At 35.2% G+C, this 13826-nt stretch overlaps 1 protein-coding gene across 2 annotated transcripts; it reads left to right on the forward strand.

Moving 5' to 3' along the window:
- Positions 1-6159: 6159 nt before the first annotated feature.
- Positions 6160-13544, forward strand: LOC108982788 (eukaryotic translation initiation factor 2A). Of its 2 annotated transcripts, none has more exons than XM_018954252.2 (14): positions 6160-6276; positions 7179-7271; positions 7344-7698; positions 7890-8076; positions 9353-9587; positions 9666-9734; positions 10324-10425; positions 10589-10629; positions 11413-11546; positions 12237-12300; positions 12379-12475; positions 12572-12690; positions 12966-12988; positions 13081-13544. In XM_018954252.2, the coding sequence occupies exons 2-14, from the start codon at positions 7232-7234 to the stop codon at positions 13166-13168; spliced, it is 1554 nt and encodes a 517-aa protein (XP_018809797.1). In that variant the 5' UTR covers positions 6160-6276; positions 7179-7231; the 3' UTR covers positions 13169-13544. The 2 variants fall into 2 exon arrangements, with proteins under 2 accessions (XP_018809797.1, XP_018809798.1); XM_018954253.2 differs by having other exon boundaries at positions 6162-6276; positions 7194-7271.
- Positions 13545-13826: the final 282 nt, after the last annotated feature.

Genomic DNA, 13826 nt, shown 5'->3' on the forward strand with positions numbered 1-13826 from the left:
TCGCTCGAGCGAACCTACAACACATGTACTGTTCCATCTGATTCAAGCCACCTCATAACAATAAGATCATAGTATTTGGATAGAAGTCCATACTAAAAGTAAATCGCTACGGGGAATGAAAACATCATCTGTTCGTTCAACCTCCCTAGAATTTTTGCAAATGACTTTTGGTCAAACATAAGACAAAACTAGTCTCAGTCCAGCTTTCCAAGAGTGAGCGTAATTGCAGCTTCTTTCAAATTCAAGTTAGAAGTATATACACACATATATATATATATCTATAGCTGAAGATACATGCATGCAGGTCTTTATCATCCACCAATTACCACCTTAAATCTTAATTTTGTGTTGAATTTCTCGTACTTCTTCCAAGAATTACTGCAGAATAGAATTAGCAATTCCCTCGTACGTACGTGTTTTATGTGTCACAGAGAGAGAGAGAGAGAGAGAGAGAGAGAGAGAGAATTATGGGTATATTGAGTGCATATATATGTCGTTGGTCAGTCTCAATATTTGACCTGGAACTAGAAGCTAGCTAGCCAGCCAGCCATTTGCAAATTACAATGCTCGATTGGAGTCTTGATCACGAGAATGAATCCAACCTGAAATTATGCCACAAAACATGGTTTCTGTTCCTTATAAAGCGGGTTGAATATGACATCAATCTTGATCGATAGACTAGTACTACTTTGGCATGCATGTGGTTCTAACATTCAATGTCACTCTGAAGTAATTGATCATCCCCCATACTAATTCAAGTTTCATATCAACGAATTATATGTTTTTTTCAAAAGCAGTAATCAAATCAACATACCTATCATTTCAATATTGGATCATGACAATCAAATTATAATAAACCGCGGCCGGATGCTAAATCCCATGTGAGTGGGGAAAAATGCATAAGCTAAAAGTCTCGATTATTCAATGGAGTTGGTTAATAATGTCAAAGTTTGATGGGGTCAACATCTCGCAGCAGCTTCCCCTTTGGTGGGTTCAAAAAGACTCGTAGAAGCTGGTGCAAAATCATTGTCAAGGCATGCTAGTTGCTTTTCACAAATTAAAGAAAACAATTAACCGAGACCCCCCATATTCATTCTTTTCACTTTCTTAATGATGGTGATAAGATACCTCCACCAGAATCACTATTTCTATTTTTGAAATATTTTAGCTATATTTAAATTTCACAAAAATTAATTCAAATTGACGTGATTTTATGTAATATATTAGATTATAAAATTATTTTTATTGTAAAATAAATCTAACATATCATATAAAATCATATCAATTTATTAGTTTAAATATTTTTGTAGCTGTAACGGCACTCGCACTTTTCTTAAAAAAAAAAAAATCAAAAAGATAATAGAACAACATGGATTATTTTAATTAAAACATTGGAAAATAATGCACTTCTTAACTTCTTCTTCTAATGACAAGATTAGCGGCAGGATTACTTTGATGATTTATTTTGTCGGGAGATCTTTTGCTAACTTTATTTAATGCAGAGATTATCTTTGGTGGATCGCAAAAGGGTGCATGGTTTTTTTAAGGAATAATACTAGCTAGTCTTTCCCCTGGCGGCTCCCGCTGATTTTTTTTTTTTTTTAAGTGTTTTTTTTAATGATATTTTAAATTTTTTATTTTTAAAAACTATTTAAAAATGTTAAAAAAATATATAAAAAAAATAAAAAATACATAAAATATACTGATGAGAGCTCTAAACAATAACTCTAGAGTTACATTTTTTTAAGAAAAAAAATTGAAATACACTTGGGTTGTAGATGGATAATAATAGGATAGTAAGCCTATCACTATCCTATAATTAATGAAAAACTCTATACATTATACTATTATCTCATTTTCATCTCACTATATATGACGTGACATGTTTATCATCATTGAATGATCATTTATTAAATGATTTATTATTATTTAATAATAATAAATATGTCATATCTTACATAATAAGATAAAAATAAAATAATAGTATAGTATATAGTATTATTCATAATTAATTCAATATCCTTGTGGTCCTATGGAGGGAAAAGTTTCATCAATCAAGGTCTAGCTACCTATCTTGTCCAGCTTGATGAAACGTCTACGTATTATATTATCATTCCAGCTATGTCTTACCACACAAAGTCCAATCACAATAAAGTAAACATTTTTTTTGGGGGGAGGAAATCTACTCAACTCTATGGTATATCCGTTGCACACCACACAACACACATTTTACATGGCAAATCTGGTTGGTTGGCCACGTCACGATTCTTCTCCCCTCACTCTTCCGAGTTTTCCTTTCCCTAGCAATATATATTTATGCAAAATATTATCTGTCAAACTACAATTCTGTTTTATTTTTCTTAAGCTTGGTTTACACAAATTGTATTCTTTTTTATTTTTATTTTCTTTTATGTCAATTTAGGAAAAGTTTAGATTCAAAATTCATCTCAACTCATCTCATCTTATCGTTACAATTTTTTTAAATTTTTTACACAAAATATAATAAACAATTTAACTTTTTCAAATCTCAAAACAACTTTCTCAAATTTTCACACAAAATATAATAAATAATTTAACTTTTATTCTACTATTTACAAACTATCTCAACTTATCTCTGAATCCAACCTCTCCATAATTCTTGATTAGTCTCCCATTGAGATTTTGTTAATATATAATTAAAATAATTAAATTTACTTTTTCTATTAATTAATTTTTAGAACAAGCAATTATTTAATAAAATATTAAAGCACAATTTTTAAATTGATTTTTTTACTCTACATTTCGTCCCCTCTAATAATAATTTAGGAGAAGAGACGATTTAACAGAATTTAAGATATAAATTACAAAAACTTCTAAATAAACTATAATTTTAAAGTAATGATAGATACAGTCTTAGAGTGTGCTAGTCTCGCGCATTCTATTTGAAAAAAAAAGTGAGGTTCATCATTAAAAATGTTATTTTTTTATTTAGATTTTAATTTTATTTACTTTTTTTAAATAAAGTATATAGAATTTACACATCTTAAAATTATAAATATCATTTTTTTTTATTAATTTGGATGGGTTGATCTGACATGGGTTCAAGTTCTTAGCAGATATGAAGCCCAGTAATATTCTTCAAACAGCTGGTGTTCATCTATTCAACTATTAAGTGACTCGGCCCGTCATAGCCCAATACACCCACTTCCAAGATCACTTCGTTTTTGGGCTAAAACTTTTTTTTTTTTTTTTCGGATTATGGTTCAGATTACTCAAAGTTTTAATTTTTATAAAGCCCTTCCTTAATTATTAAATTAAAAAAAAAAAAGTACCGGAATCTATTATGAGAACGAGTAATGCTACACAACTTTTCAATCTCCACGTATTATATTATTTTAAAATTTTTATTTTTTTTAGCTTACTTTTTTTAAAATAATTCAATTTTTCTATTCATTATTCATATATTAAATATTTGATAAAAAAAAAATTAAAAAAAATGTGGTGTGTGGAGGTTGTGTTAATAGTAGAAGGTTGTGTAGATTTTTTGTATGAGGACCCACTATCGAAACACTTAATATATTTCTTAAAATATAAATATAGATTAAAAGAAAATAAATATGTAAAATAAATCATACAATATTTATGGATATTTATCTAATTATAAATTGAGTAGTGCTATGGGAAAGCCCCATTAATAGCATCGAATTGCGGACGTGGATAAGTTGAAAAATAAAAAATAAAACAAAAACAAAATAGAAGCTTCTTCTCCTCATGTACGAGAATGAACTGCTTCTCCATGATTTCTTAGCAAACAAAGAGGATGACTCCAAAGAGCCATCCTACGAAAAGATTACAGCATACCGAGACAAATGCATTGGGTTTTTTATATTCAAGTGAAGATACGCATTTCCTTCATCCTATTATGAATTTTTGTTGACAAAATCCTCAAGAACTTCTGGATGTTGGACTTTGCACGTGTATTTTTTGTCTGTGATCTCAAGGGCAGAGATTCATAGCATAATTGCAGGAAAAAAAAAAAAAAATCACTTTTACGGCATAAAAAATTCTCCAAGGTATATATATATATACATACACACACTACAAATATATCAAAAGTGACTATGAGAGAAAGTAGTGATTAATACAGAAAACGACATACTAGAGAAAGACAACGAAATACGAGTAGAGCATTACACACATCAAGTTGTGTTTTAAAAGCGGGTAAATTTGACATTTTACGATATAATGAGGTGGAGGGTGTGCATTTCCTGCTACTAAAGAGGTGTCCTTTTTAGAATTTTTGTTATAAATTTTGTAGTTACACATTATGTATCGAGCTACACTACGAATCAGCCACTATTTACAGTTGATCCGTAATACACATGACGTCTTTTTTTTTGTATTTTGTATTTTGTATTTTTTAAAGCAAAATCTCATTTTCCCCTCCCCACCCGATTCTCTCTCCCCCCACTCGATTCGCTTTCTCGACTCATTGCCTCACCCAGCTCTGTTGTGCGCCACCTGCAGTGCCACCACCCGGCTCCCCCTTGTGCCGGCAACCTCCAGCCACTTGCAATGCCCTGTGCTTGACGGAAGCCCCCACGTGTAGCGCCCCCATGCGCAACTCGAAATGGGTTCTCCTAACGGTTTGCCGCTGCTATTGCCGCTGTTGTCAGCCTTTAGCCCCACCGTCGAGCACTGCTGAGCTCCTTGACCTCCCCTTAGCCCGTCGAGCATGGTAGCCCTCTCCCTCTCTTTCCCAAAATGGGTTTCACCCATACATACGGGTTCTGTAGTGCCACCGAGCCGTACGCCGCCACCTCGATCCTCCCTCAACCACCAGTAGCTCCACTGCACCTCCCTCAGCCGCCATGCTCAGCCATGCCTCTCATTTGGCCTTAGGGGGGTATGAGTAGGGGAGAGGATGTGATGCGAGTTGCATGCAGGTGGGGGAGAGGATGGCAACACCAAGTGGGAGAGAGAATGCCGACGCGGGCAGGTGGAAGGGGTGGGGGGAGAGGATGGGCGAGGGGTGGGGTCGAGGGAGCAGGAAGAAACGTGAAATGAGAGGGAAGTTGGTTTTGTTGTGGGGGGTTTTTTGGTCATTTTTCTTGGGGACACATAAGGTGTGTCTCAACTGACCCAAAATAGTAATTGATGCCAAGATTTATTCTTAGAGCCGTGCTATACATCAGCCGGCACTCTCTACACACTGTGATTTTTTTTTTTTTAACTCAACACACTGAGTGTGTTGAGGATTACATCAAAAGTAGGCTGATGTAAGTAATTTCTCTTATTCTTATGTGCCTCTCACTTTAAATCATAGAACATTTTCTACACCAGACTACTATCTCATTTTTATCTCACTATATAAGACATGTCATATTTATCATTATTGGATGATTTTTTATTAGATGATTTTTTATAATTTAATAGTAATAAACTTGTTACATCTTACATAGTGAAATGAAAGTAGGACGTGAGTGTACTATATAATATGCTGATACTTTCTTCTCGATTCCTTCTTCTATAATCCGAGCTCGGAGAAGGAAGAGATAAGAGGGCCCCATGGAAAATGTGGTCAGAAATCCATAATAGAGTCCGACCACAACGACGGAATTGATTATCTTCATGCATAAGGATACTAGATTACCTAGTATAAAATATTGAAAAATCATCACAAACTCCCCTTTTTCTTTTCTATTGCAATTTCTGGATTCTTATATGATGATTTTTCAACTTTCCATATATATAGAAATAGAAACAGATAGACTAGAAACGACATCTCTTATCTCAATGACACCAAAGGGATATTAAATGAATGGAATTGGGACATGGATGGAATATAATGAAATAGAGCTGCTTTGAGGTTCCCTATGAAATGAGGCATGGAACAGAGCCACTACGAAGAAGTTTCCGGAAGTTACTCATGATTCAAAAGTTGGATAAATAATGTAGATTCATGTTGAAAAATAAATACAGTAGTGAGTTCTTTGTGTCCAATATCCATTATGCAATTCTTTGTAGACATTTTATGTTCTTTAAACGCCGTAATTAGTTTCCAAAAAAAAAACACTTTTGGGCCTTGCCTTGCTTTGCTTTGCGTTGGTCAATACGGTGCCGTAGCTCACACAAGCACGTGGCTAAATTGCCAATGAATTTTACTTGCTATAAACACCGCAGTTTTGCTGTGAACTATAGAGCTGCACTGCACAAGGTCGACTTCCTCTACGGCGTCGGTTCCTGGCTCTCCATTTACAGCCGGCAGCGCTCTCTCAGGCTCCATCATCTGGATCGGTAAACGTCTCTCTCTCTCTCTCTCTCTCTACACGCTATATGTCGAACTTGATGTGATAAGCTCCATTCTGTTTCTTGAGAAAACGTACGGAAAGAAAGGAAACTTAAGAATTTGAGTATTATATATTTTATCTTGTAGGAAATGATGAATAAAAGCTCAAAAGCGAGTATTTTGAAACTTTTAGCACGATGTTTATTTATTTATTAGTTAGAATTAAATGATGGGAGCTATGCGTAAGAGAGAGATGGCAGTGACAGGCAAATTTCTTGAAGAGGCATTGTAGATTTAAGCCCTTGTATTCCATTCGATTAGAGAAACATAGAATACTAACCTTCATGGTCATCATCCGCTCTTAAGTTGATTTCCCACCTCAAATTTTGATGGTGTTAGTTTTATGCATAATTGTGCTAATCAGATAATCGAGAAGGAATTTAAATGATAGCGGGGGCAACAAGCCCAGACAAACAACGAAATAACTCCCAGTCCCTATTCATCGATATAGTTTTCCAGTGAGAAAATGAGTCCCTCATGTCACTTGAAAAAGTCCAATTTTGTTTAAATGAAGTTTCATCTTGGGTCTCTGAAGCTTGGAGACAGCTATTCGGTGCTTTACAATGTTTCACAAGAAAATAATGAAGATTTTAAGCCATAAAATGACAATTAAAAGAAAGAATCGTCGCTTCCCAGGATAACTCTCAGAAATTTTAAAGGTAAAATAACTTATCTAGCAGTTATTTGTCAGCGGTTTACTTATAAAAAAAAAAAGTTATTTGTCAGCGGTACTTCATTGCTAATATTTTCAATACTAACTGGATGAAAAATAAAATATTATCTGGCTGAAGCAGTTTTTTTTTTTTTTTTCTTTTTTGAAATCATCTGTGCCTAACACCATCTTTTGCAGTCATTTTATCAACAGGGTTGCCTTCCGCTCACATATACCTCTGTTAGCCTGCTATGGCTTCCATTGACCCCTCACTAGCTTTGGACATTTTAGGTACCTAATTTTTGTTTTCGTTATCATAAGCTCTATATTGGCTGTCTCTTATTTTTCTTTCTCCTCTACCAGTTAGGGGACCAGAAGGGTTTTGTCTCTGGAACGGGCCCCCATTTAGCAATGGTCAACCTGGTATCAAGATTGAAAAGGTTCCTTGCAGTAATGCAAAGTTCAGTGAAGATGGATCCAGACTTATGGTGATGAAATCTGATTCCGTGATTAGCATCTATGACTGCAGAAGCTCCAAAGAAATCAGATCTTTTCAAGTCCCCAATGTAGCTGCAGCCAATTTGTCCCCATGTGGGAATTTTTTTCAAACCTTTCATAAATCCTCTACTCCACAGGACAAAAATGTGAATTTATGGAAGATTGAGACTGGTGATTCTGTTTATAACCACTTTCAAAAAAACATGACAACAGCCACATGGTACACCTAGTAGAGTTTATTGCACTGGTTTTTTACTCTTTCCTCTTGAAAAATTATACTATATGAGTTGATTTTACTATTAGACCTAATAGAGTAATTAAGGTCAATTTTCTGGTAAAACAGAGCGTGTGCCTGTTTTGAGATCCTTGTTTTGAAAAGTAATTTCAATTGTTAATTGTTCTGCCCTTCAGGCCTTCAATTCGATTTAGCTCTGATGAAGCTGTTGCATGTCGACTGGCAACTAATGAGATCCAATTTTTTGATGCTCAAGATTTCTCCAAAGGAGTTGTCTATAGGCTAAGAGTTCCTGGAGTGGCAGCAATTGAGCTTTCTAAGGCACCTGGGTCCCATGTGGCAGTATTTGTTCCAGAATCTAAGGTTTGTGCTCTGTAGGCCCAGACTGATTTTGTGGGCTGTTTTCTTTTTTCTTGACATATGAAGAGATAACTTGGAGTTGCATGGGAATGAGTTTAATTGTGTCCTAAGTGTATAGTATTCTGTATGCCTTTCCATTTGTGTGGTTGCAGACCGGATAAACTGGATTCCCCTACCCACCCTTCAAACCGTGAACTGGGGCATGCATCCTATTTTGTGATACTGCCTTATTCCATTTTGTGATAACTGGGGATCTTGAAATGCTGAGTTTGTTCATCGGGGTTGAATAGGGATGGAATATTTGGTGAATTTTTTATAAATATATGGGAAAGATGAAGAACAAGAGATATACACTTGTCTTAGATATTTTTTATTCTGTATATACATAAAGTGTGTTGATATAAATGTACATATGCATGTACGTATAAAAATCACACCTAAGCAACCTGAATAAACTGTTGATGCTAACCACAACCTAAAATAACAAAGCGACTAAGCTAGCCTGAATGTACTGTGTACCAGGTGTAGGAGCTATCACATCTCCATACCTGTATGACTGCCATGTTCTTGTTGCATACCAGGGTTTTCTATTTTTCTTTCCCATCTATTGGATCTTAACTATGTCATTATAGGAAAGAAAGTTTTGACTTCTATGTCTGCCTTTTGTCACAAGATAAATGAGATGATATTTGATAGCTTGCTGGACCTTGTTTTTGGGGGTTGAGTTTATTATTTTGAAATCCTGAAAGAAAGCAGCTCAGCATCTATCAAGTGTTTCAAATGCAGAAAATATTGAAAATTAAATTCATTTGAGTCAGTTATTTGAAAATAATAATAATTTTTCATTATATCAATCGTATGGCAATATGGTTAAAGCCAGGAGTGTCATATACAATTAATTATTTGATTGATTTGTACTTATCAAAAAATAATTATTTGATTGATTTGTCAATATGTGCCATGTATGGAGGTTCAGTACATCCAGTGGATGGCCTAGCATTCATTTATGCTAGAGTCAGATATGATAATTTCATTTACTGGTTACATAGCATCTGGAAATATAACTGATATTCAGCTTTTTGAGGTTTTATTTCATTATCAATTTATTGTATCCCATTAGAATGGGAACTGAACTCTATGAGATCCAATCCCCCATTGTTCCTCAGTAGCTCAATGGTAGAGTGGTTGGCTATCAACTGGCTGATCATAGTTTCAAATGCATGGTTTTTAATTATAAAAAGGTGAGATATCCTCTAAGTTAAATACTCTACGTATGTAGGGGGTTCCTGCCAGCATCCAGATATTTTCCTGTGGAAAAGATTCACAGAGTCAACCTATTGCTCGTCGGAGTTTTTTCCGATGTTCAACAGTGCAATTAAATTGGAATCGTGGCTCATCTGGACTTCTAGTTGTGGTGCAGTCTGATGTTGATAAAACCAACCAGAGTTACTATGGAGAATCAAAGCTAAACTACTTGACTACAGATGGGACATATGAAGGAGTTGTGTCTCTTCGTATGTTCTAAGTTTTACTATAAATCAAATAATGGTTCTAACTGTCTGCCTGCAACTGATCATTGATTAACCTGGCAGGTAAAGAGGGTCCTGTTCATGATGTTCAGTGGTCTTACTCTGGTTCAGAGTTTGCCGTTGTTTATGGATGTATCCTTTTTCTCTGTTTCATTACTTATTTCAGAGGAGAGGTTTCTACCGGTGAAAGAAACAGCATTATATTAATTTGGATGAGCATAACCCATAGGCCATATATTTATTCTTTACCCTTCAATGTTCCAGCTTGTGGTTAAGTTATCATCGATTGGCCCCCCTTATGTGTTTCTAAATAATTTCTAGAAAGGTTCCTGGTGGTACAAAGTCAATTTGTAAATCTTTTGTTTGATAAAACACTAGATTTTTTTATTTTTTATCATTTTCCATTGCACTTTATTATGCTTTTTTTTTTTTTTTTGAAAAACTGATAAGACACAGATGATATCCAGTTTTGGGCCCCTCTACTGGTGATTCTCTAGTACTTGGCATCTGTTGATGGTGTTAGTGTCAATGTGACAGAACAAGGATTTAAAAGATTTTCCTTTTTCTTTATCTTATATGGTTATGGCTGTTAACGTATTTGATGGGAATGCAATTGAAAAAGATGGGTTGTTTTTTTATCCGTTTGTTTTTCTTGTCACCTGTTTGATCCCTTGTTTTCTCAGTTGGCATTATTATCGCACTTATCCTTGACTAATTTTAGTTATGCCCGCTAGAGCAACTGTGTTTGACAAGAAGTGTAATCCTCTGCTTGAGCTTGGAACAGGCCCTTACAACACCATCCGCTGGAACCCGAAAGGGAAATGTATCCTACATTGAAAAAAAATTGATCTCTTTTTTCGTTGAGAGCATTAGAAATTTATACATCTATTTTGTGGGTTTGAAATAGTTCTTGACCGTATATATTTTTCTAGAAAAAGAAAAGAAAATACCTTTCAAATCTGTCGCCTTAATTCTCTTGTTTGCAGTTCTATGTTTGGCGGGCTTCGGTAACTTACCTGGTGACATGGTATGTAATTTAGATGTTTTCTACTTTACTGTTACTCCAGTTGTCTTTTGAAAAGGGGTCACTACCCAGTGCTGGTCCCACTTAAGTGGGGTACTTGGAGGCTTTGCTTGGATATGGTCTTGCTCTCAGCAGTTTTTGTATGGAGTGGCTCCTTTCAGGACTCTATACGCACACTTGTGCTTGGCAGCCAGGGGCTTTTACCGTAGTCTTGGTGATTAGAGGGGACAAAAAATAATTAAAAAGAGTATCAATTTTTATTTTTTTTGCTTTCCATAACTTGCAACTCTTATCCTTCTAAAATAACATAAATCGGTCATGATTTCTTCCCTGTAATGGAAAAAAGTTCTGAAACATATTTATTTTTCATTTTTTATCATTGATCGACATAATATGTCAATTTCTTTAGAATTTGTTTTGGTCAATAGGTATTTCATGTCCTTGGTTGATAATTGTTGGACCGATATTTCAATATTTTTTCTTGGATATTATCATTAGTGGCATTTGAGATGAAGAATCTATGGCTGATACTTCTACCGTATCCCTCTTGCTTATTTCCCACCTTGTGCTTTTTTCAGCTTTTTCTCTGCTTGGGAGTAAATTTTTTCTTATTGAGAAATCGAAGGAAAAAGAAAAAGTTGAAATTTGGAGAGTCGCTTCTAGCCTTCTACAAGCACTCTTATATGCATCAAAGAATTCTTTTTCTTTTTCTTTTTGGTCCTGAGAGGACTTATCATATATTGGTTGTAATCTCAGAGTTCATATATGTACTTGTTTACCCTATAGGCATTTTGGGACTACACAGAGAAAAAGCAGCTTGGAACAACTAAGGCTGAATGGTCCGTTACAAGTGAGTGGTCTCCAGATGGCCGGTATTTCATGACTGCAACAACAGCTCCAAGACTACAAGTTGACAATGGGTATGTTAATCTTTATATACTGTGTCAATGTGTTTTTGGGAGAGGGCCTAGTTAGTTAATAGATACATACCATTAAATGGTGCATACCAACTACCAAGGCATGCTTCCCACATGTTTATCTGGAACTGTAAGTTTGAAGGCTTAAATTTTTATTTTGGCTGATCAAGAGCACCATCTCCAAGTAAATTCCATTCTCCTTATTATCATTCAATAAGAAGTATTAGTTGTTGATTCGCAGGAATAATTTTTTTCCTGGTGTGTAATATCAATCAGACATTCCATCTTATATTGATTTGATTGTTCCATTTGGTGGTATTTTCCATGGATCATGAATAATTCCAATGAGAATATCCTTGCTGGTAGATTACAGTTTTGACTTGTGGTACTTTAAATTCACATTTTGCTACTAAAGTTAATGATGCTTAAACTACAAGGTGACTCGCACCTTAGGCCTTTTGTTCTAAGTCTTGGCATAGCATGTAGGAAAGAAGTCCTTTGTGATTTGAAAGGAAGTGCCTACTATTTATACTTGAAAAGCATAAAATGGAAGTAATAATATTCGTATATTTTTCCCAGTTTCTGGTTTATATACAAGCAATACTAATGGTGGCTGGGACTCAGCCTGATGATGTGATTCTGAGAAACTTATTCTAAACGAACCACTTACTGATTTTCCTGTTCTTATTTAAGGATTAAAATTTTCCACCACAATGGGTCCTTGTACTTCAAGAAGATGTTTGACAAGTTGTACCAGGTCAGTGTTGATCATCAATGTTCTCATATGTGCTCATAACTTATAGCCCCTGATTATTTGAGGAAACTATCTATACAGGTCGATTGGAAACCGGAGTCACCTGATAAGTATCCTGAAATTGTGGAACTCATCAAGTCTATTGACTCTTTAAAGGTTGAAGACACCAAACCACAAGGTTCTGTCTTGTATTTTGAATCTTGAATTTTTTTTTGTTTCTGGATTTTTTGGTTGTATACGTTTTTTTCAATTGCACAGTCTAATTGATTTTCAGGACAAGGGTCAAAATCTTCCCAGGCCTCCACAAAAACCACCTCCAACAACCCTCCTGCACAGAAACCTGCGGCATATCGCCCACCACATGCTAAGAATGCTGCTGCCGTTCAGGCAGAGGTATACACGAGCTACATTTGGTTTCTTTATCCTGAATTGTTTTGTTTGCTGGAACCAAAGGCGAGACCGTCATTTAGATGTCTTTTGGCATTCATGGTCAGACCAAATATTTGTGTCAGACACAACATACAACAAGATTTTCTATATTTGAGATTAGTTGACTTTGTATTTACTGAAGATAAGACACGTTTCCTACTGCTTAGATTGAGCTTCAGTTGGATTTAGTTAATTGCTATGCTTGGTTCTCATAATTTGATATTTTTTTGTAATGACAGCTATTTGGGGAGAGTCCTCAAGAGTAAGTTCAATCCGTATTGATTGGTCATTTGTTCTTTACATTCATGGTTTGGATTCATTGTGAAATGCTAATGGATTGTTTGTTTAATTTAGAGCAACGAGCAAGAATGCTTTGAGAAACAAGAAAAAAAGGGAGAAACAAAAGGAAAAAAAGGCTGCTGAGGCTGGTGGTGGTTCATGATTATATGCAGGAATGCTTTGAGATGGCTACGAAGTGCATCATATACATTTGACGCACTGAAGCATGACTTTGATACTTCTGGTGTGAATGCCGCTGCAGTAGATCCTTCTTGATCAGGTTTCAGCGGGTATGGTTCTCGGGCGGGGTTCGGCTTACAATTCTTGAACAATTTTGAGGTCGACAAAATAAAAGGATTCAACTATAAGCATGCATCCTTGTATGTGATGCTTGCTTTGTCATGCTGTTTTGGAAGAATTGTGATATTACTAGACGAGTCATAGATCTATTTATTTTAAGCAATATGGCTTATGGAAGAGTTTTTCAACAGATGAGATATTTTCGGCAGTATCAAAAGCAGGTCGATTATTTTGAATTACAGCTGCATTTAGGACTACTAATTGAACCAAGCTCTTCATTAAAATTCTGATCGTTTGAGTCACAGCCGGATATCATCCTATAAATCCTCTCTTTGTTGGAAGCTTGCTCACCAATAATCTCTCTTTAAAATATACTTCCATAATAAATCCCATTTACATTCGTCTTTCCAACAGACTGCCCACTTCCTAATCCTCAAATACCATTAGCCGAAGCCAATTAAACATAATTTGGTTTTGCACGATTCATTTTCTTCGAAATCAGCATATGATGATGATATGGT

The sequence above is a fragment of the Juglans regia genome, chromosome 12, assembly GCF_001411555.2.
Source record: "Juglans regia cultivar Chandler chromosome 12, Walnut 2.0, whole genome shotgun sequence".
Taxonomy (NCBI): Eukaryota; Viridiplantae; Streptophyta; class Magnoliopsida; order Fagales; family Juglandaceae; genus Juglans; species Juglans regia.